We start from the raw sequence: 23,318 nt of genomic DNA on the forward strand, positions 1-23,318 counted from the left end.
CTGCCGCAAACCAGTCATGTCTCTCTGGCTATGAAATGGTATGACTAAATTTATACCCAACTTTTGATAAATACGCATTCCTAGCTAAGCCCTCCCGCTATGTGTGCCGAAGAAACATGCCGAGGTTCCGGGTTGGTGGCAGGCTGGTAGAGGGAGCAGTCAGAGAACTCTTACCTGATCCACTTAACTTATGTGTATCTGCCCTTTCTTTATTCCTCGCTGTCCCTGTCCAGAACCCAAGCTGCACAGGATGTGGCAAAAAGCACTCAACCTCATGAGTAACTGTAGAGCGTTACAAAGGAAAAGAACAAAGGAATCCTCTTAGACGGGTCTCAGTGTCTAAGTCTCTGTAGTATGCGGGTCTGGCAGCGGGTCGGGGAGACAGCTCAGTGTATACAGTGCTTGCTACACCGACATGTGAAGTTTGATCCCCAGAACTCACATTAACAAGTGGGGTGTGGTGGTGTGTGCTTGTCAGTTCCAGCACTGCAGACACAACTAGGTGGGTCCTGGAGCTATCCAGCCAGCCTAGCCTACTGAGGCACAGCACACGAGGAAAAACACCTGATGTTGTCCCCCCCATATACAGACACCCACACATCCTGCATATACATGACTATGTGTACACATGCACACCTACACACCTACACATACACACGCACACACACATGAGCACATAAAACACGGGCACACACACCTGGCACATAACAAACGTGCACACACACACACACACACACACACACACACACACACACACACACACACAAACCAAAACAATTATTTTGGAAAACAATTTGAAAACACGCATTTTTGGTGTTGTTTGGCTAGTTTTGTTTCATTCTTAGTTTTTTGAGACAGGCTCTCATTACAGCCCCAACTGGACTTGAAACTCACATCAATTCTCTTGTCTCAGTCACCCAAATGTTGACATTAAAGGGATAAGACACTACACTCAGAAAATATGGTGTTAAAAAACTACGTTGTGGATTTTTTGGGATAGCCCAATGGAGGGAAGAGGTAGACAACAGTGTTTGTTTGGTTTTGGTGTTTAGAGTCGGGGTGTTCTTATGTCCTGACAAGTCTATGACTTGATTGATTTTTTTCTTTTTGAGTCTTGCTCAAGCTGGCCTGGAACTCACTATATATCCTAGGCTGATCTTGACCTCATGATCCACCCCCTTTACAGCTTTCTGGGGGCTGAGATCACAGACTTGCATCACAATGCTGTCTAACAGTTTTTTGTTGTTATCTGGTTGATTTCTGAGACAGTGTCTCACTCTGTAGACTAGGATGGCCTCATGCTCAACTCAATTCTCCTGTCACAGTTTCTGAATACTAGCCATGTGGCACTATGCTCAAGTAAGCAAGGTTTTGGGTTTTGCCAGCTGGGGTTGAGCTCAGGGTCTTTCACATGGTGGATAAGCATTCAGTCACTAAGCTATGTCCCCGGCCTTGACACTTGGGGGTTCTGAAACAGAGTCTTTTTCTGCCCAAGCTGGCCTCAAACTCTAAATCCTCCTGCCTCTGCATTCCAAATGCTGGAATACCACCTGGCTGGGCATTCTCTTTATAAACATGTGCACATGCACCCAGAACACAAATTGGTGGTAGATGTTACCATCATACCACTTATCCTCCAAATGGATAAAACAAACAAACAAAACAAAACAAAACAAAACAACAACAACAAAAAAACCTGGTTGGGGATTTAGCTCAGTGGTAGAGCACTTGCTAAGCAAGTGCAAGGTCCTGGGTTCGGTCCTCAGCTCAGGGGTGGGGGTGGGGTGACCTTAATACCATCATTAGGGGATTTTTTAAAAAATTATGGAAACAAATATTTACAGAGAAAATGATATACAATGTCTAGGATTTACTTAAAAGTAAGAGATGGGATAGGGATGGCATGGGAGTGACCATGTATCACAATAATGACTTAACGCTCAGTATTTGGAACTATACTATACTACTGTTTCTATTTTAATATATATTTGGAATTTTCCACACTAGAAGTTTAAAATAGTTTATGTATTCATACAATAGTATTAATCAAAGCAATTAGAACAAACCAGATTTACTTCTACCAATGTGAATACACTTGTGTGCTGAAATGAATAAAGGCAAGAAGCTGCAAGAAGTTACATACTATATATTTTCTTACGTAGTTTTAAAAGTTGGTCTGGTAATATGGCTTAGCAGGTAAGGGAACTTGCCACCAAGCCTGGAAAACTGTGTTCAATCCTCAGGACCCACAAGGTGGGAGAAGAGAACCAAGCCCTAAAAGTTGTCTCCCGACCTCCATACATGTAACGTGGTCCATCTGCTTGCTCTCTGTCTCTCTCTCCTGTTTCTCCATGTCACTCTCTGCCTGTCTCTGTGCCTCTCTTACACACACACACACACACACACACACACACACACACGTACAAATAACACTTTTTTAAATTTTGGAATATTAAAATTCCATCATATATTGTTCACTAATAGGTAGATATGTAATAATTTAGTCTAAAACCTGCTTAATGACAGACATGATGTCATCTTTTTTTTCAGAAGGCACATTTACAGCAAATACAGTAAATTATTAGTATGCACATAATCTGAGCACACAGCACACAACGTAAGAGAGAACCATCCAGAAGGTAGTAGCTTACAGGAGAGAGACTACCTGAGCAAAATGTAGAAGAATAGGTTAGAATTCCTCAACTAAAACACAACACCAGAAAAAGACTACTAATTCAAGACAAGACACAACCTTACAGGATGTCTTTCAGAGAACATTTGCACTCCATCCAAGGAGAAACAACAATTCAAACACAAAAGGATGTTAGCCGCAAAGCACTCTCAAGACACAGGGTAGAAAGAATGGGGAAAGCCTCTTGGAAAAGGTGGAAGAAAAGTCAGTCATGCAGGATCCAAGGAAAGTAATTTCCTAGGGAGTCTGAGGAATCTCAATGGGTCCTGAGTAAGAAAACTAGGAACTATAAGCAAAACACAACAGTAACTCATCATTTCTCTTTCAATTCATCTGGCTTATGAAACTCAGCATCCAAGAGACACAGCCCAAGAAGAACTGGGAAGAGGACAATCCACTGGCCCTTCTGCCTACTCTTCCCTCTCATGTCACTCCCCAACACAGCCAGCCTACAAAGGGATCTGTTCTTCTCCTCCTCGTGCGTGCATGCATGCGTGCGTGTGTATTATGCATATCTGCATGTGTATGGTTAACACCTGTATGCATGTACATGTGTGCTACTGTGTGTGGAAGCCACAGGCCGACACTGGGAGTCCTCCTCAGTTACTTTCTACCTTATTCATTGAGGCAGACAGGCAGACTCTCTCAACTGAACCTAGAGCATGACAATACAGCTAGTCTAGCAAGCCAACTTTCTCTGGGGAGCCTGTCTCTGTCTCTAAGTACAGAAATTATGGCAGGCTGCCATGCCTGAAGGCACTTACACAGTGTGCTGGCTGCTCTTATGTCAGGCTGACACAAGCTGGAGTCATCAGAGAAGGGGGAGACTCAGTTGAGAAAACGCCTCCATAAGATCCGGATGTAAGGCATTTTCTTAAATAGTGATTGGTGGGGGGGGGGGGGGGCAGCACATTGTGGGTGGTGCCACCACTGGGCTGGTGGTTCTGGGTTCTCTTAAGAAAGCAGGCTGAGCAAGCCATGTGGAGCAAGCCAGTAAGTAGCACCCCTCCATGGCTTTTATATCAGTCCCTGCCTCCAGGTTTCTGCCCTGCTTGAGTTCCTGTCCTGTGGGAGCCCGTTTTCAGGTTCCTCATGGTTTTACCCTGCAGGTCTGCATAGAGAGGATGATTGGACCACGGGCCTGAGCGCAGGTGTCTGAAATGGTCTGCACTTGGCTGTGCTGGGGGAGGAGGTCTTTTGCTCCACCCCTCGGCGTTTCTATAAATACCCTGGGGCAGAGACAGTCAGGGGCCACTGGAATAGGTTCCAGGCCCTCTGGAGGCTATCCTTTATTTTCTATCTGTTTATCTCCACATTCTAAATCCTTCTATCTAATATTTCCTGCTGCTCACACTCAAGAAAACTCTGGGGAGCTGTGGGGTTGGTGGGGAAACGACCCACACTGTCCTGACTTCCTTCAGTGATGGAAATATAAGCCTTTATTTAAATAACCCCTTTCCTCCTTGACCTGCTTTGGTCATGGCATTCCACCATAGCAACAGTAACTCTAAGACACAAAGGTTCTGCGGATCTGAACTCTGGTCCTCTTCCTGTACAGCAACCACTGAGCTATCTTCCCAGCTTCTCTGCATGAGGTGCAGCCTGAGGTGCAGCCTAAGGAGACCGCCTAGCAGCAGATGGTGTCTCTGCACTCTAGCAGAGGAATGAAGGCAGTGGCCGATTCCTGGGTTGCAGCAATACAGACTTTGCAAACCATCAGGCCTAGGCACACAAAAGCTCTGTACACTCTTCGTCTCCTTCAGCCCTGTGATGGCTAATCTTGGTTGTCAACTTAACTACATCAAGAATCAACTAAAACCCAAGCTGCTGGGCACTCCTCAGGGGGATTTTCTTAATTGGATTGAGGTGAGAAGACCCACCCTAAACCTAAGCTATAGGTTCTGGTGACAGCACACAAAAAAGGCCATGGAACACTACTGGATACTCAGTTTTTCCATTGTGAGACAGACATCATTGGACTACCCAGACTACAAGTCAGTCTACTAAACCTCCTTTAATATCAGTTCAATCAGACCTGTTCTTCTAGAGAGCCCTTACTCACACAAACCTGCATTTACTTTTGTGCTAGGTGCTGTTAATATTAAGCACTTGGATTCAGAAATGAACCAAGTGAACAAAAATACCTCCTCTCTCTGAATTTAACAGCAGCACAGAAAAGTCAAATAACACACACAAGATGTACATTATGGAGTGTGCTAATTAGGTAGTAAGACTGTTGAAGGTAGGGGCAAACTAGGAGGCACAGGGAAGACTAAGCTACAGAGGCTATGTCCACCAAACAGAAGTTACCCAGCAGAAGACAGCAAGCTTTTTAAAGGGCAAACAACAAGGATTTTAGGCCTTGTAAGCCGTGCAGACTTGCAGCTTCTAGTCCCTGTCAGCCATAGTAAAAGCAGCCATAATTGCTATGTAAATAAATGCCCCAATAAAATTTTATTAGCAGATATACAGGCTGGGCTGGATGCCTCTCCCTTGGTACATCCAAAACACTTGATGCTCCGTAATTTGTCTGGTGCTAATTGGCCTCCTACTCAGCAGAGACCAGGTTCATGCCTCGTATCTCTGATAAGCCCAGAGAGCTAGCACCAATCAGTCCTAGTGGGCAAGTTCCAGAAGACCATCTGCAGTCACTATAATAGCTACCAACTTAACAATCAGGACCTGTGATTTCATCAGGATATATGCCAAAGGCTCAAAGATAATGGAGTCAACTAACTATGGACTAAAGTCTTTGAAACCATGAGCCAAAAGAAACCTTTACTCTTTTAAAGATGATTATATCACAGTAATAGAAAGAAAAGTCACAGGAACCAAGTTCAGATTTTCTTCAAGGTTTAGTAATTACATACATGCATTAATCAACAATGCACAACGAGAACCCATACAGGCAGACAAACACCAGCCCAAGGGAACCAACAGGGCTCCATCGCCTTCCCCACTTGCCCCAACCTTGTCCCGGCAGCCCATGACCCAGGGGATCACTCACATAGAATCGCAGCAGCGCCCCATCTGAATTGCAGCACCAGGACCTCCTGCCCAAGTACTCATGGGCTGTGTTGAGCAGCATGAGGGAAGACGGGAGCATGGGCATCTCTGACATCCCTGGAAAAAGCCAGACCAACAGTCAGTCAGTGCAGACAACAGCAGCGAGGGGACTACATCCATGTCTCTTCTTCAGGGACTTTTCTCTGTCACATGACCACAGATTGTTCTCTTTCCCTTTTCTGTCTTCTAAGTATTTAACTGGCTTTAGTAGGCAATCTATGCTTATCAAAAAATCAACTGAAATCTTACAGAAAATACAAATGAATGCTTCATTCACAAAACAAAACTGTCCTAGCCCCTGAGAACCGATACTGGCATCTGCTGCGTATCACTCAAAGCACCTTTCTGTGCTTTTCAAAGAGAAGGACAAGTTACAATAAGAGAACTCATACTACCTATACAACTTCTGAACATTCTTTTTTTTTTTTTGAGCTGAGGATCAAACCCAGGCCTTTGCGCTTGCTAGGCAAGCGCTCTACCACTGAGCTAAATCCCCAACCCTGAACATTCTAACATTCTTATATTTAGGTTTACTTGAATACTGCAGAAGGGGAGAAAAACCATTGAATTGCCATTAAATGTTTGCTCACCATTAAATTATTATTAGTTCCTTAAAAGTCTCAGTATTCTCGAAACTCTGGGCCATACATAAGCCATTAGCACCTTTTAATGGTCTCTTTTATTGTGGGGGTGGGGAAGGCAAATTAAGACAGAACATATTTAAACAGAAAATAACAGAAGGCATTGAATACAGCTACACACAGCTAAAATGTTTTACAAAAATTTACTATTTGGTCAGTCTCAAACAAAAAAGTAAACATCCTCCCCCCAAAAAAAATCCCTTCAGAAAACAAAGGCTCAACCATTCCAGTCTTCATGGGTTCCTTAGTTTCCTTTTTAGAAGGTTTTATTTTTGTGTCTGTGTGTCTGAGTCTGCCGTGTGTGCACACATGTCTGAGGTAGTCAGAGTGCTCTGGATCTGGGTAGCTGGAAGTCGCCTGACATGGGTCTGCTTACAAATTATGAGTTTTCTGCCACACAAAAGCTGCCTCTCCTTCCTTACAACTAGTTTGAACTCCCCCGTGTAAGAAGCAGCCGAGCCCCTCCCTTCTGAGATTTCCCTCAGGGTGCGACTTGCTACCTCCAGCTGTCAGCTTCTTCGGTGTCCACAGCAGCTGCAGGACTTACTTTACCTGAGGCCACACACATCCACAAGCCCCACCCAGTGACTAGATGAGACAGCAGGACTGCAGCACGAATCTCAAAAGGTCTTATTAATAAAAACAAACCCGGAGCCAGGGATTGGGGTGAACACTGCAAGATCAGAGAAACAGAACAGGCCACAGCTAACCTCACCTCGCCAACTTCTCAGCCAATCCTATTTCCTCAAACTAGAAGCTTCTGAGTCCTCATGAGAATGGATCTCAGCTGAACTGCTGCTAAAAACCTAAAAGTTTAACGGGGCCTAAAAAGCCTCTAGTTCCCGGTTTTCACGCCTTATATACCTTTCTGCTTCCTGCCATCACTCCTGGGACTAAAGGCATGTGTCACCATGCCTGGCTGTTTCCAGTGTGGCTTTGAACTCACAGAGATCCAGATGGATCTCTGCCTTTGGAATGCTAGGATTAAAGGCATGTGTGCGCCACCATTTTCTGGCCTCTAGGTTATCTAGTGGCTGTTCTGTCCTCTGACCCCAGGTAAGTTTATGAAGGTGCACAATACATTGGGGAACACAATCTCACCACACAGGGCAGCTCTGAAAAGGTACTGTCACTCCAGAGCTTCCTGACGCCCTTGCCAGGGTCTGTGAGGCCAACACCACAGGCTAACTTCTCCTGGCTGATCCTGCTGCTTCTCCATTTTCTAAGAACTGGTGTGCCTAATAGACAACTGTCTCAGTGTCCACGTTGAGTAACTCAGCTCATAAGGTCCCTCATTACTCAGCCACAAGTGTACTTAACCCTGACCCACATCCTTGGATTAAGTCCGGTCATATGATAGAAGTACTTCCTTACCCTTACCCCACCTTCATCTGAAAAAGCCAAGTGATGGTTTTGGTTTTTTTGGTTTTTTGTTTTTTTTTTTTTTTTTGGGGGGGGGTCTCCACTAGCTAGCTCTTTATAAATGAGAGGATATTGGGATTTTGTCCCAGATTTGGTCAGCTCCCATCCCTCAGTTCACAGGACAGTGGGAAGAGACAGCACCTTGCCTGTCGTCCTTCCCTGGGCATGCTGCTCTAGCTGAGGACACTAGTTCCTCTTTCGCTTACTTGTCCACAGCTTGTTTTTCTTTCTTTCTTTCTGAGACAGGATCACTCTAGGTAGCGCTGGTTGCCCTGGAGCTCACTCTGTAGGCCAGGCTGGCCTCAAACTCAGAGATCCACCTGCCTCTGCCTCCTGAGTGCTGGGATCAAGTGTGCGTGCCATGATGCCTAGCATTTGCCAGTAGCTTTTAGAAAATTCTTTGGTATGCATAAGTAATTTTCGTTTTTATAAGAAAAATAATTTATATTATTTTTTATAGTTACATTTATATATGTAACATTTATAGTTATACCTTTTTCACTACAGTCTTTTGGAAGTACAATTTAATATTTGTCAAGAGTTCTACAGACCTTCATTGGTAGAAATTTATACTTTAAAACAACTGAGCAGCAACAAGAGAGTCTCCAGGACCGGAGGGTACCTAAGGTGTGCCCACAGCACGAGAAACAAATACCACAGTGCTCCAGAGGCTGAACAAGAGAGACTGCTCACTAAAGGATGCACCTACTCACAAGACCTGGGCAAGGCCTCAGGGTCCTATCGCACAGGGCACAGACAAGGACGAGCCAAGGGTCAGGTCTAGTCCTTCAAAAGTGCTGATGACACACCTTCCTCTGCTGGGTTCTGGAGTTGCTGCTGGTGGCACAGGGAACGGAAGGTTTCTTCCTCCTGCCAGATGATCCTGTGCAAGATGATCCAGGGCAGGACTGAGGAAACATAGGGCTCCTTGGGCTCCTCTTGTACGGCCATGCTGCAGTCGATGACCTGGCAAAGGGCATCAGCATAGCACATCAGTCTCCCCGTAGCCCTCTTGAAGTGAGCCCACATTGCAGTGCTTTCTGGGAGAGGTGAGGCACACCATCTGCCTACCCTACACTCTAACACGGGAATACTGACCTAGCAGTACCCCCAATTTATCATCAGACAGTCCCACAATGCCCAGTGACAATCACATGATCTTTCCTCATGCCACATGCAATTACTGACTGTGGCAAAGGGAGCTAACAGCCCAGGGGGAGACAGGCATGGAGAAACTACTGTGTCCTGTGGGCAAATACAGATGCTACCAGGAAAGCAAGAGCAGCACCAGAGTCTCAGGCATACAATGTTCAGAGACAAGCCCTTGAGGTGTCCAGGTAAATGACTGTGGTATGCTCAACCCCCAGAAAGGGCCGTGCAGGAGGGCAGAGGACACACTCACAGGCAGGGATCCCAGAGGGTGGCCCACAACAGCTTTAGCCAAGAGAGTAAAAGAGGAGAAGCAGGCTGGGGATCAGTACACACTCCCCCAGACAGCATGTGTAGGGGGAGACACCCATATTTCAGTGTTTAAAAGGTGCCTCTGTGGCAGGACAGTAGCTGGGCTAAAAAGGTACAAGGCAGAGAAAGGACTACTATATAGGACTGTCACAGTTCACGAAGAAATGGCAGGGACCTGGGCCTGGCTGAACAAAATGGAGGGGAAATAAACGTAGTAATACGGCCAATCTATGGCTTCAAGTGCAACCCTTCAACTACAAGTTCTAGGGCACTGCAGGGGTGGGGAAGCACAGCAGGGAGCCAGACCTGGGCTCCAGGCCTCACTCTTGCCTCCCACTAAATGCAGACAGGACCTCCTCTCTAAGCCTATTTCTGTCCCTCTGGGACAGGAAATCTGAGGACCTTCGTTATACCATGTGCTATACCAAGTCTAGACCTCGAGACAAAGCAGCCCCCAGGTTTGTATCTGTGGACAGCGACCTCCTCAAACTCTGAAGTTCTAGCCAGAGAAGCCAACGTGTGTGCCTTTGGGGTATGTAAGTCACAGTGCTTATCAGTGAAGCTCAGAGGGTGTATCGCAGAGACACACCTGCTGAGACAGCACAGGGCAAAGGGGATCTGGGAGTTACCTGGATGAGGTTGTTAGTGAGCCGGACAAGGCCAGTGCTAGCGGAGGACTCCTTTAGGATGCTGCCACTGCTGTCTGATGACAGCGCCTGCTCGATACCTAGCAGCAACTGGGTCACTGTGGCCACCCACTCTTCCTTGGCTGCAGATTCACTTGAGTTCACCATCTGCTGGACAGCCTCATTCAGAGCCACGTCAGAACATTCAAAACACTGCCTGTGGTCCTTCAGCCGGAGCAATGAGTCCTGAGCACAGAAGACACAGGATGAAAGGCATGCTGTCAGCTCTACACACTGGGACCTCAGGCCTGAGGTGCAAAGAACCAAGAGCCATCGCCACTTCAGCAGTTTTCTGACAGCCTTGAGGCATCTTAAGGGCACACACTGACCTGGGTGCAATGGCCATATAGCAGGCCACCTGCCAAGGAGCTTCTAGAAAAATGCTTTACTTTTGCACCTAGTCTTCCCATTTATAAAGTGGGGCCTCTGTGAATGGGACCATAGAGTTGGCAAGTAGCAACACTGAGACTGACTGATTCCTTCGTTACCTCTTGTGTTGGTCTGAATGACAATGGCTCCCAGAGACTCATATTTGAATACCTGGTCCCTAGGTGGTAGAACTGTTTGGGGAAGGATTAGGAGGTGTGGCCTTGTTGGAGAAGGTGTGTCACTGGGGAGGGCTTTGGGGCTTTAAAAGCCCACACCAGGCCCAGTCTCACTCTCTGCCTCCAACCTGCAGAACAGAACATATGCTCTTAGCCACTGTTCCAGAACCTGCCTGCTACCACACTTCCTGCCACGACAGTCACAGACTCACCCTCTGAAAATACAAGCAAGCCCCCAATTAAATGCTCTTTTATAAGTTGCCTTGGTCATGGTGTCTCTTCACAGCAGAGAAGCGACTGAGACACTTCTCCAATGCATTGTGCCCTCCACTGCCAGGTCTTGAGGCATGAGAGGATGGTCTCAGCAGGGTGCCACAACATGCTAGGGAGGAACTACCTCAGGTAGGAGGGCATGAACTGAGGCCTCAGAAGGGACAACTGGCCAGTAACTGATGAAGTCATCGTTCTGTGAGCCCCTCTTCTCCAACGCCCCCATGGGGTCAGGGTGCTGAGCCCTCCCTCTCAGCCTCAGCCATGGCATCACTCCTTGAAGGTACATGAGTATTCCATGAACTGAAATGCACACCACACCGAGCACAGTGCCCAGGGCATAAATCACTCTCAGAACACCAAACAGAGTCATGACTTCTATGTTAAGATCTCTATGGAAGCCATCAACTTTCTACAAAGCTCCTTTGAGGAGGGAGAGGGGGCCTAGAATATAGCCCACTTAAACACCAGTGGCTGGTGCTTCAACAAACAGTTTGTGAACTCACAGATCTGACAGGCAGCTTGTTGGACCAGCAGGAAGCACCTACTGCCCTGCCCTGTGCCCATCTGGCTCTGATCCACCACCACCCCCAACCCCAAGCCTAGGCCTGGTGGCAGCTCCTATCCACCTTTCTCTGGACGACACAGGTATGGGAGCAGAAATGTCCCAAATGCCTTTGGAATATATTGCAAAATTTGAACACAAAACTTTCTCCAAACTCACCAAGCCTGGAAAAGGGAGCCTCTGCTTCTTAGAGAAAGCAGCTTCCTTGACCAGGGAGCCACTGGGGAAGAGGCTACAGGGTATACCTGTGGGGTCTCAAATCCCAGCTGACTCTTTCTGATCAAAACTGATGACGCAAAAGGCAATATAAGACAATATGCATACAGATTTCTGTCAAAGCTGGCAAAGGAGAATCCACCAATAGTGCTCTAACAGAACATACAGCTCAGGGCCATAGTGAGCAAAAAAGCAGATTAGCTGCCAACTAGTGTAGAAACCAAATTACCACTCTCTGTGGGCAACACCACTGCATACCCAAACAAATAAACAGGAACAGGAATCTCACTGAGGGACAAGGTTCAAATAAACAGGTGAAAATCAGTAGGGTTCTTACAGACCAGCAATGCTCAGTTAAAAAGGATAGTAACATCTAAAATGAAGTCAACAAGAAGGAACCATGGCTATACTGAGGAACATAAAGCGCGGCTTGCTAAACTGCGACCTCTTTCTTGTATCCCCCTATCCATGAGAAGGATTCTGAATTTGATCCTCACTCCAGAAATGCCAAAGCAGGCAAGTTAAAACATGCAAAACAAAACATGGCTGCTGCTGGAGGCCAGCAAGGGCAAATGTACTTTTGTCCTGTTGGTGGTGTCTAGCCTCCTGCCTCCTCCCTCTAGAACACTGCAGCCTTCCCGACTACTGCCAGGTATGGAGGAGTGCCAGTCCTCTGTGTGGAATAACTTGAGTAGATGGGCATTGTTCCAGCCGAGGAAATGTTATCTAAGTACATGAAACAAACTTACAAAGAACAAAATCACAACCATTTGAAAATACAAAAAGATTCTGACAACATAAAAACTGAGAACTTTGTATATAAAAACAAAATAATAAACTTCATGATATAAAAGTAAACAACATAGTGGCAAAAAAAACAAAACAAAACTATCAAGATCCAATGAGAAAACATATTACCTTTAATTATTTTTTTTTTAAAAAATCACTCCAATCAATAGAAAACACTCTCAATGGAAATCATTTATTCCTAGAAGCAGAAGCTCCACAGTGCATGGCCTAGACCTCAGAACAGCCCATAACACAGGGCAACACTCCTCCCAAGGAATGAGCACCCAGCCACATCTACTGATGACATCAGTAGCAGGAACAAGACAACATGTGAGCATCGAGCCATCCTTCAGAGTAGCGAGGGCTGGCCCCTCCCCTCCTCCATTCATACTCCACTGATCATTCATCAAAGGCTAGCTCTCCACACACTATCACTGTAAGCAACCCTTCGTGCTAACTAAGGTTAGACACATTTCATTAGGCTCACCGTGTCCTGCCTTGCCTCCTAGGCCAGGAGCTACAGCATGCCTTCTACCCCTCTCCCTCCCCTCCTACCATGGCTGAGAAGTCTCCCCATTTGTTCTCACAGCCAACCTCCTAGGGTATTTCCCAGTTCAACAAAGCAAATGGTTAAAATGCCAAATGAAAAGGGTGGAATATTACTGTATTCTTTCCAAACTGCAGGTAAAGGACCCAATAAGTTAATATATATACTGTGGTTAGTGCATAAACCATAAGGAGACAGAATTCCAGGCTTGTCATCAAAAACATTACTAGCATCCATGTTTGTCTCTATCCAATTCAGGACAGAGGGCAGTGGTAATACTGACTAGGGCATCTCCATAGTGTTTGCTATGTGGCAGATGCAGCATCAATATCATGAACAAGAGGCATCAAAGGAGTCAGGAGGGCACACATAACTTCAAACACAATGCTAGCATTTTTCTTCAACATGCAGTCAAATATGAGTCTGTATTTTATCTTGATTCTTTACACTGCACAGATCTTATCAGTTTTGCATCTACTCAAAATTAAGTTACAATGCAATAAAAACAGGTTAACAAATGAGTAGATGATAGGTGGATGATACCTTGACTATTCTTTCCTCCTCTGTCTGGCAAAAGTTCAGTCAAGTGAGCCATGCCTAATACTAAAATCTAAACTCCTAGATTCTAACATTATCCCAGTCTTGACCGTATTTTTGATCTAGTATCATCTTAGAGGGTAGGCTAAACTCCCACTGTTCTCTTCCAGTTACGTTTTCAAAGGCTAGCTCAGAACTTCCAGAGGTGTACGTACACACATACACACATACACACACACACACACACACACACACACACACACACACACACACACACACACACAGAGGCAAAGGCAATATAAACATGGATGGGGACCCAGTGGTGAGCACATACCTGCAGCAGAAGCAGCTGGGCTGGCCTCTCGGGAATGGAAGTCATAAACTCCAGGTGTTTGGCTCGGTCAAACCCACTGGTACACAAGGTGGGCCGGAGCAGATGCACCACTGCCTTGTAGTCACCTGCCTCAAACAGCCGCTGAATCTCCTCCAGTGACTGGCATCTTTCCAGAGACTTCAGGTTCTTATCAATCTGAAAAAGGTCCAAAAATGTTGCCTAACGGCAAATCTCTCACCTCCCCCTGAACTCAGCCAATGTTTGAGTCCTCTCGTCTAAACAGACAGACAAGACCATACTCTAGCACTGTTTCAGCAAAAACACACTAGACTCCCCACTCAACAATATCAATGTTCACACAATGCACATATCCTTCAAAACTATTTATGCTAACACCAAGGTATATTCAAGTCTTTACAACCAAACATATAGCTACTGCTGCAGCAGCAGAGTTCTTGAATAGTATCTGCCAAAACAGTGTGAAAGCCAGTTCAAAAAGCCAGACTTCAACAACCATAGGCTGCCCGGCTGCCAAAGACTCAGAGAATGAGCCAGGGGTCGACACACATTATTGACCCACAGGGCCCTTTCTGGCACAGGCAGCAGAGCGCCTGGTCTTAGCCTGAAACAAAGGTAGAGGATGTAAAAGCTTGCAGCCATGTGACGACATCAGATGTAGACCTGCAAGAGAGCCATCCAAAGAGCCTGGCACACACACTGTACTGCTCTTCCAGTCCCGCAGCCAGGTCAGCTCTGCTCTGCACAGCCAGCACTTCCCTCCAGTCCTGCTGGGGCTGAGCAACAACACTTCTAAATCACACTTGGTCAAAGCTTCCACACTTGCCGCTGGGACAAGCTCTCTGCCAATGGAGTCTGTGCCAGGACCGTCTCCCTAGACCTGCTCTGCCCCTGTCCAGGAAGGACCTTCTGCTCAGCATGCAGGCATCTCTTATTCCACAGGAGTAGATCAGGTCTGATCTGATTAGATCGATGCAGAGTAAGTCTCCCACCAAGAAAATACCATTAAAAACATCTACTCACTTCCTCCAGAGAAACAATGGAGTCATTGTGAAGGTTGGGCAGTCGAATGACGATGTCCCCTTGCTCAGCCCCTGCCTCTGCCTGGATGGCACTGGAGCTCTGGAGCATTTCTGTGCAGATGTCATAGTTTTCTAGGGCTTGTTCCATGTCTCCCTAGTCAGAGGAAAAACCAAGAAATGAAGCAAAATGTAGAGAGTTAATTGTGTTGTCTGGTCCCATTCATTCCTGATCTCACTAGACCAAGGCCCTTAAACTGGTTTCTGTTTATTTGCTAAGAGACAGGGTATTCCAGGCTAATCTGATACTATGTAGCACAGGTTGGCCTTAAACTCTCTCCCTCTAAATGTTGGGATTACAAACATGTGGCACTAAACTAAAATCTTTAATGCCCTCATCCCACCACCAAAAAGGGCTTTCCAGAAAAGTGGATCTAAACAAAAATCTGTTGAATGACTGACTAATGAATAATGAGTGACCCATACCACAACTCTGTGAGACAAAGCATCATTCACCACGTCATAGGTGAAGACACCAATACCACCTTAGCACAGCCAGGTGTCTGGCTGACCCAGAGTTAAAACCAAGGCCTGTCCTAACTCTAGACCTGACATTCTTCACATTAACCATGCTGCTTCTCCCAGCTGAGCTGCTGCAGCTGCTGAGATCCAGGCTATCTCTGACACACTCTCCCAGGGCACCAGGAACCAGCAGTGATGGGTACTGGTGAACAGACAAGCCACTCTGGCCTTCCCACCTAGGTAGGCTCTAAGGAGAAGCCTGCCTAGAACCCTCAAAAAGCAGGTAAACAGTTCCTTTTGGGGTGCTTTGTTCATTTTCCTGTTACTTGCTGAGCATTCTTAGGAAAGTATAAAAGATCCATTAAGGCAGTCTTGAGTAGGAGTTGCTGGGGAACATAGGATCCCTCCCCCAAAGCCCTGTGGTGGGCACTGAGGTGCTTTCCAGAACGGTAGCCATGCCTGGATGGTTGACATGCTGGCAATTCACCACCATGCCCCACTTCCTCACACCAAGTCCAGCAGAGTTATGAATGTACATTTATTTCCTCAATACAGCCAGTTCTCTGCCCTCCCTGTCAGGTGCCAGGGCACATTCTGACCATAGAACAAACCTGCAGTGCCAAGAAACGTGCTTTCAGCCAGTAAACACGGACAACAAACTCCAGCCAGCCATCCTCAAATAGGTCCCGCTGAGATGAGGCAAAGGACAGCTGCAGGAGGTCACCCAGGCAGTGGGTTCCCGGGAAGTCAGGCCCAAACCTGCCTGTCACCACACCAGCTGGGCAGTTCCGGGGAGACACTAAAAACATCAGGCCAACGTGACACTTTCAGCTACATCATCCAAACACCCTCCTGCTCCCCAAAGCCACCTTCAGCCCTCCCTATAGTAGCCCACAAGTGTCCATGACTAGGTACCCTGAGTCCTCAAAGACTTACAGCCCTGAGCAGCAGGATACAGAGGAGCTCAGTCAGACACACTGTAGGGAACATGAGAGCTAGGGGGAAGCAGGCTGCTAATTTCTCTGCCTGAACTCTAAACTTCTCTACATTCTACCAGGAGGAATGTTAAAAGAACGATCTGAGATCGTTGCTGGAGACACACACAGCACTGACTAGTCACTCCGAAGCTCAGATTCTGCTTCCTTAACTCCCAAGTAACACTAAGAGCAGGAAAGTGCCACAGTGGCCTCTGCCGCCACCTTGTCAGTGTCAGGGGATTTATGGGGAATCCATCTCAGAGAGGCGCCCAGGGAATTGCATGACCCAGCATGACCACTCTGGCTTCCTCCAGCCTACGGGGGTTCAGAAAATCACCACACCAAGAACACAGATGCTCCCTACCAGTCGAGCTTCTGCCTTTGGTCAGTAGCCACTGGTCCAGCTGGAGCTCCATGCAGGAGAGAGACATCAGCATCATGTCCTGTAAGACAAGAGCAGGAAGTGCGGGAATAAACTCACAAAGATTTACTAAATCACGAGGTGACCAAACTAAATAAAACTCTCATGGATCCCAGGCTTGGCCTCAAATGACTATGCAGCCAATGGCTGACTTGAACTTCGGCACCTCTTGTCCACACCTCCCATGTCCTGGGCTTACAGACATGTGCCACCACATTCAACTGTTTGTTCCAGGGTTAAGGAATTAACCCAGAGCTTTGTGCATGCTTGGCAAACTTTCTACTAGCTGAGCTACATCCTCAGCATTAAATCTGCTTTTCATAAAACTGCTTAAAATTTATTTATTTATTTATACAATATTTTAAATGTTGTATTAGAGTATGTGTATGTGCATGTGTGCGTGTGTGCGTGTGTGTGTGTGTAGGGTCAGAGAACTCTGCAGAGTTGGTTCTCTCCTTCCACCTTTACGTGGGTCCCAGGGATCAAACTCAGGTTGCCAGGGCCTATGCAACAAGCTCTTTTACCCATTGAGGTATATCTTGCTGCTCTTAAATTTACTCTCAATGAAAACATAATTCTTGTTCCCACCTGTTTTTACTGACTAATGATAATCATGGCTACTTGCTAGGATACTTAGAGAAAACAGGCTGGCTCTAGCTAGGGAAGAAGTCGTCTGGCACCTCACCCTCTGCCAGGCCAGACACAGGCTACTCACTTCTCAACATTCCAAAGTGCCAGCAACGTGATGTGTCATCCCCAAGGTACTAAGGAAGCTAAGACTCGGTGATGGGATGCTGCCAGCAGGCACAGCTGGGAAACACGCAGTCCCATTTCTGGATTTCAAACGCTGGCTCCTGCTGGTTCACATTATTTCTTGGAGAGAATAAAAGCTACTTGGTGGTAACCCAGTGAGATCTGCTCAGTGAGGAAACCATGGCTCTGCAGACACATCAACTCCAGCCTGACTCTCAAGCACAAAGACTACCTGGACTGGGTCCTGTGGTATGAGAACGGCCGCTACAGGCTCACATACTTGACCGCTTGGCCCCCAGCTAGTGGGACTGTTTGGGAAGAATGACGGAGTGTGGCCTTGCTGGAGAAGGTGTGCCACTGGGACCGGTCTGAGGCCTGGCTTATGGTCTGTGGATGGAGATGTGAGCTCTCAGTTGAGCTCCAACACCATGGCTGCCTGCCGTGATGGTGAGGGACTCCTACCCCTCTGGAGCTCTAAGCCCCAAATAAGCCTTCCTTCTTTAAGTGACCTTGATCATGGTTTTGATCAGCAATATAAAAGTAACTAAAAGAGATGGCTCTCCACGTTCCTACCTCAGCACCCAGCATTCTACCTCCAACTATCTTCAACAAGAGAAGTGGGCCTGCTAGCCTGTCTCCTTGAGCTCTAGAAAGCACTACAGGAGGACCCTGTGATAGAGAATGCAGTAGGCAGAGTTGAGCAAGGCTAGACTGCTGGATGACTCCACTACTGCCCTAAGCACCCTACTTAGCTTCTATTCTGCTTTCTCAACTGATAAATATATGAATAGGGCTGGGAATACAGCTCAGTGGTAGAGATTTTATCCAGCATGCACAAGGCCCCCAATACCATGCACGCACATAAAAACATTTTCGTACAAATTAATAACAGTAATAGTTCCTAGCCTGTCAATACAGCCAAAGGCTCCTTTCCCTTTCCCTGCAACCCTCCCATCTCAGTAAACAACACTAGACGCCGTCCCAATCGGCTTACTTCTTCTTACTCAATCCAGGTATCTTGCCAGTTGTGTTCCAGAACCTCAACTCCACTGCACTGCCATTAATGGAACCTGTTGCCACCCGTGACTCACCTGGCAGCAGCCCTCCTTCCATCCAGTCTGCTATACTCATTCTCACCCCCAGAGTATTCCATTAGGGGTCTTTGGGACACAAGCCAAGCCATGTGGCTCCCTGCTTCAAACTCCAGAAGTAATTAGAACAAGTGGGCTGGACACATCAGCCCCGCACCTGTGACAGCCCTTGCCACTGTCTCCTGGTACCACTGACACTAGCCCTGAAGAGGACCTAACCTTGATGTGCTTGTTGCTGCAGTCCCTCAGTAATGGGTTGGGCAGGCTGGTGCTATGCCTCCTCCAGCTGTGGTAGACACTAAGAACAACATCCGCTAGGCCTGGGGGCCACCTCAGCAGGAACTTGTGGCCCATGCTCTTCAGATAGCGCATCATCAGCTCCAGGATGCCACCATTGGTCAAATTCTCCATCAGGAACTCATGCACATCCTGCTTCTCTGTCCAGAGAAGGAAAATAACCTCACCAAGATGAACAGGCCCTCCTGTGCCCAGTTTCTCTTCTTTTCAGAAGAGGGTAGCTTGGGTCCTTCCTTCCCCCACTCAATCTAGGTAAACTAAGGCCAGTGCTAAAGCCAGGCTTACCAGGGTTCAGAGCTGGCTCCAGCACTTGTCAGTGGTGAACAAGCCTCTCAAGGTTCCCATGTCTAAGATAGATATCAAAAGGGCTGACCTCCAAGTGCTGCCATGTGCAGTGAATGAGATCGTATTCACAAAACAGTGTCTGGGACCCAGTGCACACAGAATAGAGGTGCTAACACACATTCAACTTGCAAAGACAAGCCTCTGAATCAGTGTTAGATACACAGCCTCAGGAGCACAGCAAGTATGCACCTGGACCCTCAGCTGACCACAGGCAGCTCCTTCACCAAAGCTCATGAAACACCCCAGAACCATCATGCAGAACAAAACCTAGACGGGTTACAGGTTGATGGAAAGAACAGTTCCCTTCAATGACCAATGATCACATTGCTGATTCCTACCAGATTCCATGAATGTGGCTGAATCAAAGGATAGTCGATGAGGTCCCACATTTGAGAAGCTCTCCAGCTTGGCTTCTGACTGAACTTCATAGTTATTAAATGGATCATCTTCCTCCTCAGGGTCCAGTTTTCTTAACCTGTATGGAACATGATCAAATCACAAAAGCCATACCATTCACTGTGACAAAGCATCCCAACTCCTCCAGTAGAACAACTACATTAAGCCAAGATGAAGTATACTGTAACAGACAGATGAGAACACCAACAGCCCAGGCCTCCAAGAGGTGCTGCCTCTCTCCAGACTTCATTAAGTCTGTGACTGGTCTGTACCAACACTTGTTCATTTATACCACCAACAGAAGGCTGCTAAGCAACAGCCATGTGCCAGGTACAAACGTAGGTACCAGAATACAACCATAAATACAAGGAGCTAGCCAACAGGAAGCTCATCTCTTGATGGGAGAGGAGGATCATAAGCAGGTACTCACACACAAACAACCCAAATAAGGACCAACCACAAGTGCTTGCTTTCAACAGAGTCTCGGGGACCTGCCTTGGGGAGCAGAACCAGAGGGCACACTCTCAGGTTGACAACAGAGTCTCGGGGACCTGCGTTGGAGAGCAGAACCAGAGGGCACACTCTCGGGCTGATAACAGTGAGGGGCTAAGCATGAGCAGAGGCTCAACCCAGAAGAACAGGGGTGCTGGGGGCCATGTCAAGCCCATCTAAGCTTTATCCCTCCATGGCTCCTCACAGTGCAGAAACCACCCTCCAGACTCTTCCCTAGGACATGTTTTGGCCATCCCTGTATCTTTCTCAACCAGCACCTCTATAGCATTCAGGGCATCTGTAAATGTCTCTATCTAGACACTCACAGTAAAAAATATTCATACTTCACAGAGATAAACTCAAATAAAGTAGACGTAACTCCACACAAACAAGGCAGGGCAGGCCAAGCAGGGCTAAGAGGAAGACAGGACCAATCAACTACAGCACAACCTTTCACTCTTCCAAAGAAAAACCTTTTCCTGTACCACGTTTCAAGAAAAACACAGGAGGAGTCATTGCATCTCCACCTTGGTCCTCCTTAGCTGTGTACTAAAGACAACCTTTATCTAAGAATTTTACCTTCTCATGGGAAAGAAGGAGGGAGGGGGAAAAAAGAGAGATACCTTGCTCAGCCTTGACACAATGGGGAGGGGCTAGGCTCTCCTTCAACTTGGTATGCCAGACTTTGTTGACTACCATGGGAGGCTTTACCCACTCTGAGGAGTGGATGGGGGTAGAGTGGGAGGGAGGGGGAACTGGGGTTGGTATGTAAATTGGAAAAAATTTTAATAAATAAATATATTACTTAAAAAAAGCATTTTGATATAAAATGGATATATAGTCTGCTAAAGTTTCTGAATTCCTCGTACACTCTTGACAGAGTCATCACTGAAGTAAACCATCACTGGTCAAAATGACAGCCCAAGCAAGACTCTAGATCTCCTGATCAAACCCCACTCAGGTAACTGTGAAGGGAGATAGGCATAAAGACACAAAGACGCAGGAGATGAGAGAGGAAGTCCTGGCAGACCAAAACTATGCCACCCAGATGTTATATAGAAAGATTATGACGGACCAGAGCCAATTACACTCTACGAGGAGTGGAGGAACAGGGTACCAAGAAGCACGGCCACTGGAACGATAATCCTAGAAAGGCTCTGGATAGAGAGCCTGGGGCTTCTGAAGAACAGACAAGACCACAGCAGGAGGACCCGGAAGGACTTAGTCAGAAGGAGAGGCCCAGGTCCCTCCTGTTTCTCAGAGTCAGCACCTTCTCCCCTAGGATTCTTTGAGGGTCATGAAGAATCAATAAAGGAACCAGATCTTCCTCCGTCTTCTCAGAATGCAATGGAATCACGGAAGACAAGGTCAGGCAGGCACACACCCACAGAAAGGCACACACCCACAGAAAGGCAGGTGGCTTCCTTCCACGGGGTTTCCATAAGCATGTGCAGCAACCCTGAAGCACCCCAAGAAAAAGTGAGTGCCTCCACCTGCCTGAACCACTCATCTTGTGATAATTCAGGAAGCACCTAGTCCCCAACAGATAAACCAGTCACAGCTCCTGTATTCAGGAGAGATGAGAAAAACCCAAGAAGCCAACTAGTGAAATCAACAGTCCAAATTCGGTACCCAAAGGGAGAGCGGTAGATAACAGGTTGAAAACGCTGCTGAGACAGGAGGACAGCAGCCTGCAGGAAGACAGACAGAGTGCAGTACCTGGACGGCAGGAACTTTAGCAGAAGGCCCTGGAAATCCACTTTCTCCTCCTTTTTGCACTTGGTGTTTCGGACACGGGCGGACCTCCGCTTTGCTGTCTCTCCACTTTCTTCTACAGCCTTCTTACGCTTCACCCCTTTCTTAGATTTATCTCCCCCAGAAACATCACCTTTACCAAGAGGGAAATCAAGATATGACACAATGGCAGCAGGGAAAACAGTGACACACGCATACCCACTGCTTACAAGTCTGCCAGCACTGGGCTCTGCTCTAACAGCCGTCAACTCTTTCTTCTAACTGCAAAGGCTCCTGAGCCCTTAACACACATGACCTTCCTGAGCTGCACAGACCCCTAGCCAGGGCTCAGAACATTTTCACCTTCAGGACTAACCAACTGCAAGAGCCTCTGGGGCCTGAGTCCATGTGCCTGGGATGGGCCGTGCCAGTGGCATGACCTTAGCCAAGACCCACCAAATCCCAATGACAGGACTAGAGCAAGAGAACCATGAAGTATAGAGAACAGAGGGGAAAGAAACAGCCATGCCCACAGTCATCCAGAAACTTCCCTAAATGCCAGACAGTCTTCTGTACAGTGGCAGAAAAATCAGGAAACTGCACGGGAGCTTTTGGTAAAAACTTTTGACAAGTTCAGTGGTAATAAAAGCGTTCTATCACCCATGGTAATGACTTTAATGTTTTCTAAGGTCAACCTAGCAGGAAAGCAGGACTGACATGCCAGGTCACATCACAAGGGAAGAAGGAATGGTTTATGCCAAGACTTAGCAGCTGGGGAGGTAAGGTAACCAAGGAGCTGCATCCAGAACCTCATCCCCTGAGTGTTAACGCTTCTGTACTAGCCCTAGGATCAGTGTTCTAGAAGGCTGGAGCTCTCGTTTTCATGCAGGCTGCAAGGACCAGCATGATGCCTTTCCCTGGAGATGCCTTAGGATATATTTCCCTGGAGATACCAAAGTCCCCTGCTCTTGTTCCTGCTGGGCTCAGCTTACATGGGCTCTCCAGAATGTGACTTCACAAGGTCTACTCACCCATGGGAGCATTTGTGTCCAGCAGGCCAGGGCTGTGCAATGGGAAGCTGGCTGTGGTCACAGAGGTATAGGACAGCACAGGCTCAGCCACAGCAACAGTTGGGTTGGTGCTAACAGGACTTGGCTGGACCACACTGACAGGAGTAACCTCTACAGAGGGTGCTAGTAGCTGGCTGGGATCCTGGTAGTCAGACAGGTCAATCCTCTTGCCAAGGCTGGGCCTTGGGGGTTCACAAGTGGTGAGATGATTATACATAGCCAGCAAGCTCTCTCCAAGGCACTTCCACCTGCAATGAAAGGGCCACCATACCTGGTTAGCACCTGTCACAGAAGCCAACTTGCCTGTATAGATTTAGAAGAACTGTTCCCAGAAATATGACCTCAACCGAGCAGGGACCATCATAACCAACAAAATGTTGACTCCAACATGTGCTACAGTGGAGAAGCCCAA

General features: G+C 47.1%; 1 protein-coding gene across 2 annotated transcripts in view; it reads right to left on the bottom strand.

Annotated features, from left to right (window-relative positions):
* The window catches only part of Cabin1 (calcineurin binding protein 1), a 122,493-nt gene that overhangs the window by 87,923 nt on the left and 11,252 nt on the right, over positions 1–23,318 (bottom strand). For both annotated transcript variants that reach the window (XM_036168235.1, XM_036168234.1), the window contains exons 9-19: positions 22,868–23,154; positions 21,822–21,990; positions 19,553–19,689; positions 18,792–19,009; positions 16,672–16,750; positions 15,942–16,129; positions 14,813–14,965; positions 13,772–13,966; positions 9,912–10,154; positions 8,631–8,787; positions 5,700–5,815 (exon numbers count right to left, since the gene is read on the bottom strand). In XM_036168235.1, the coding sequence (XP_036024128.1) occupies positions 5,700–5,815; positions 8,631–8,787; positions 9,912–10,154; positions 13,772–13,966; positions 14,813–14,965; positions 15,942–16,129; positions 16,672–16,750; positions 18,792–19,009; positions 19,553–19,689; positions 21,822–21,990; positions 22,868–23,154 (1,942 nt within the window). The remainder of the gene's footprint in view (positions 1–5,699; positions 5,816–8,630; positions 8,788–9,911; positions 10,155–13,771; positions 13,967–14,812; positions 14,966–15,941; positions 16,130–16,671; positions 16,751–18,791; positions 19,010–19,552; positions 19,690–21,821; positions 21,991–22,867; positions 23,155–23,318) is intronic.

Source organism: Onychomys torridus, chromosome 18, assembly GCF_903995425.1.
Source record: "Onychomys torridus chromosome 18, mOncTor1.1, whole genome shotgun sequence".
Lineage (NCBI taxonomy): Eukaryota > Metazoa > Chordata > Mammalia > Rodentia > Cricetidae > Onychomys > Onychomys torridus.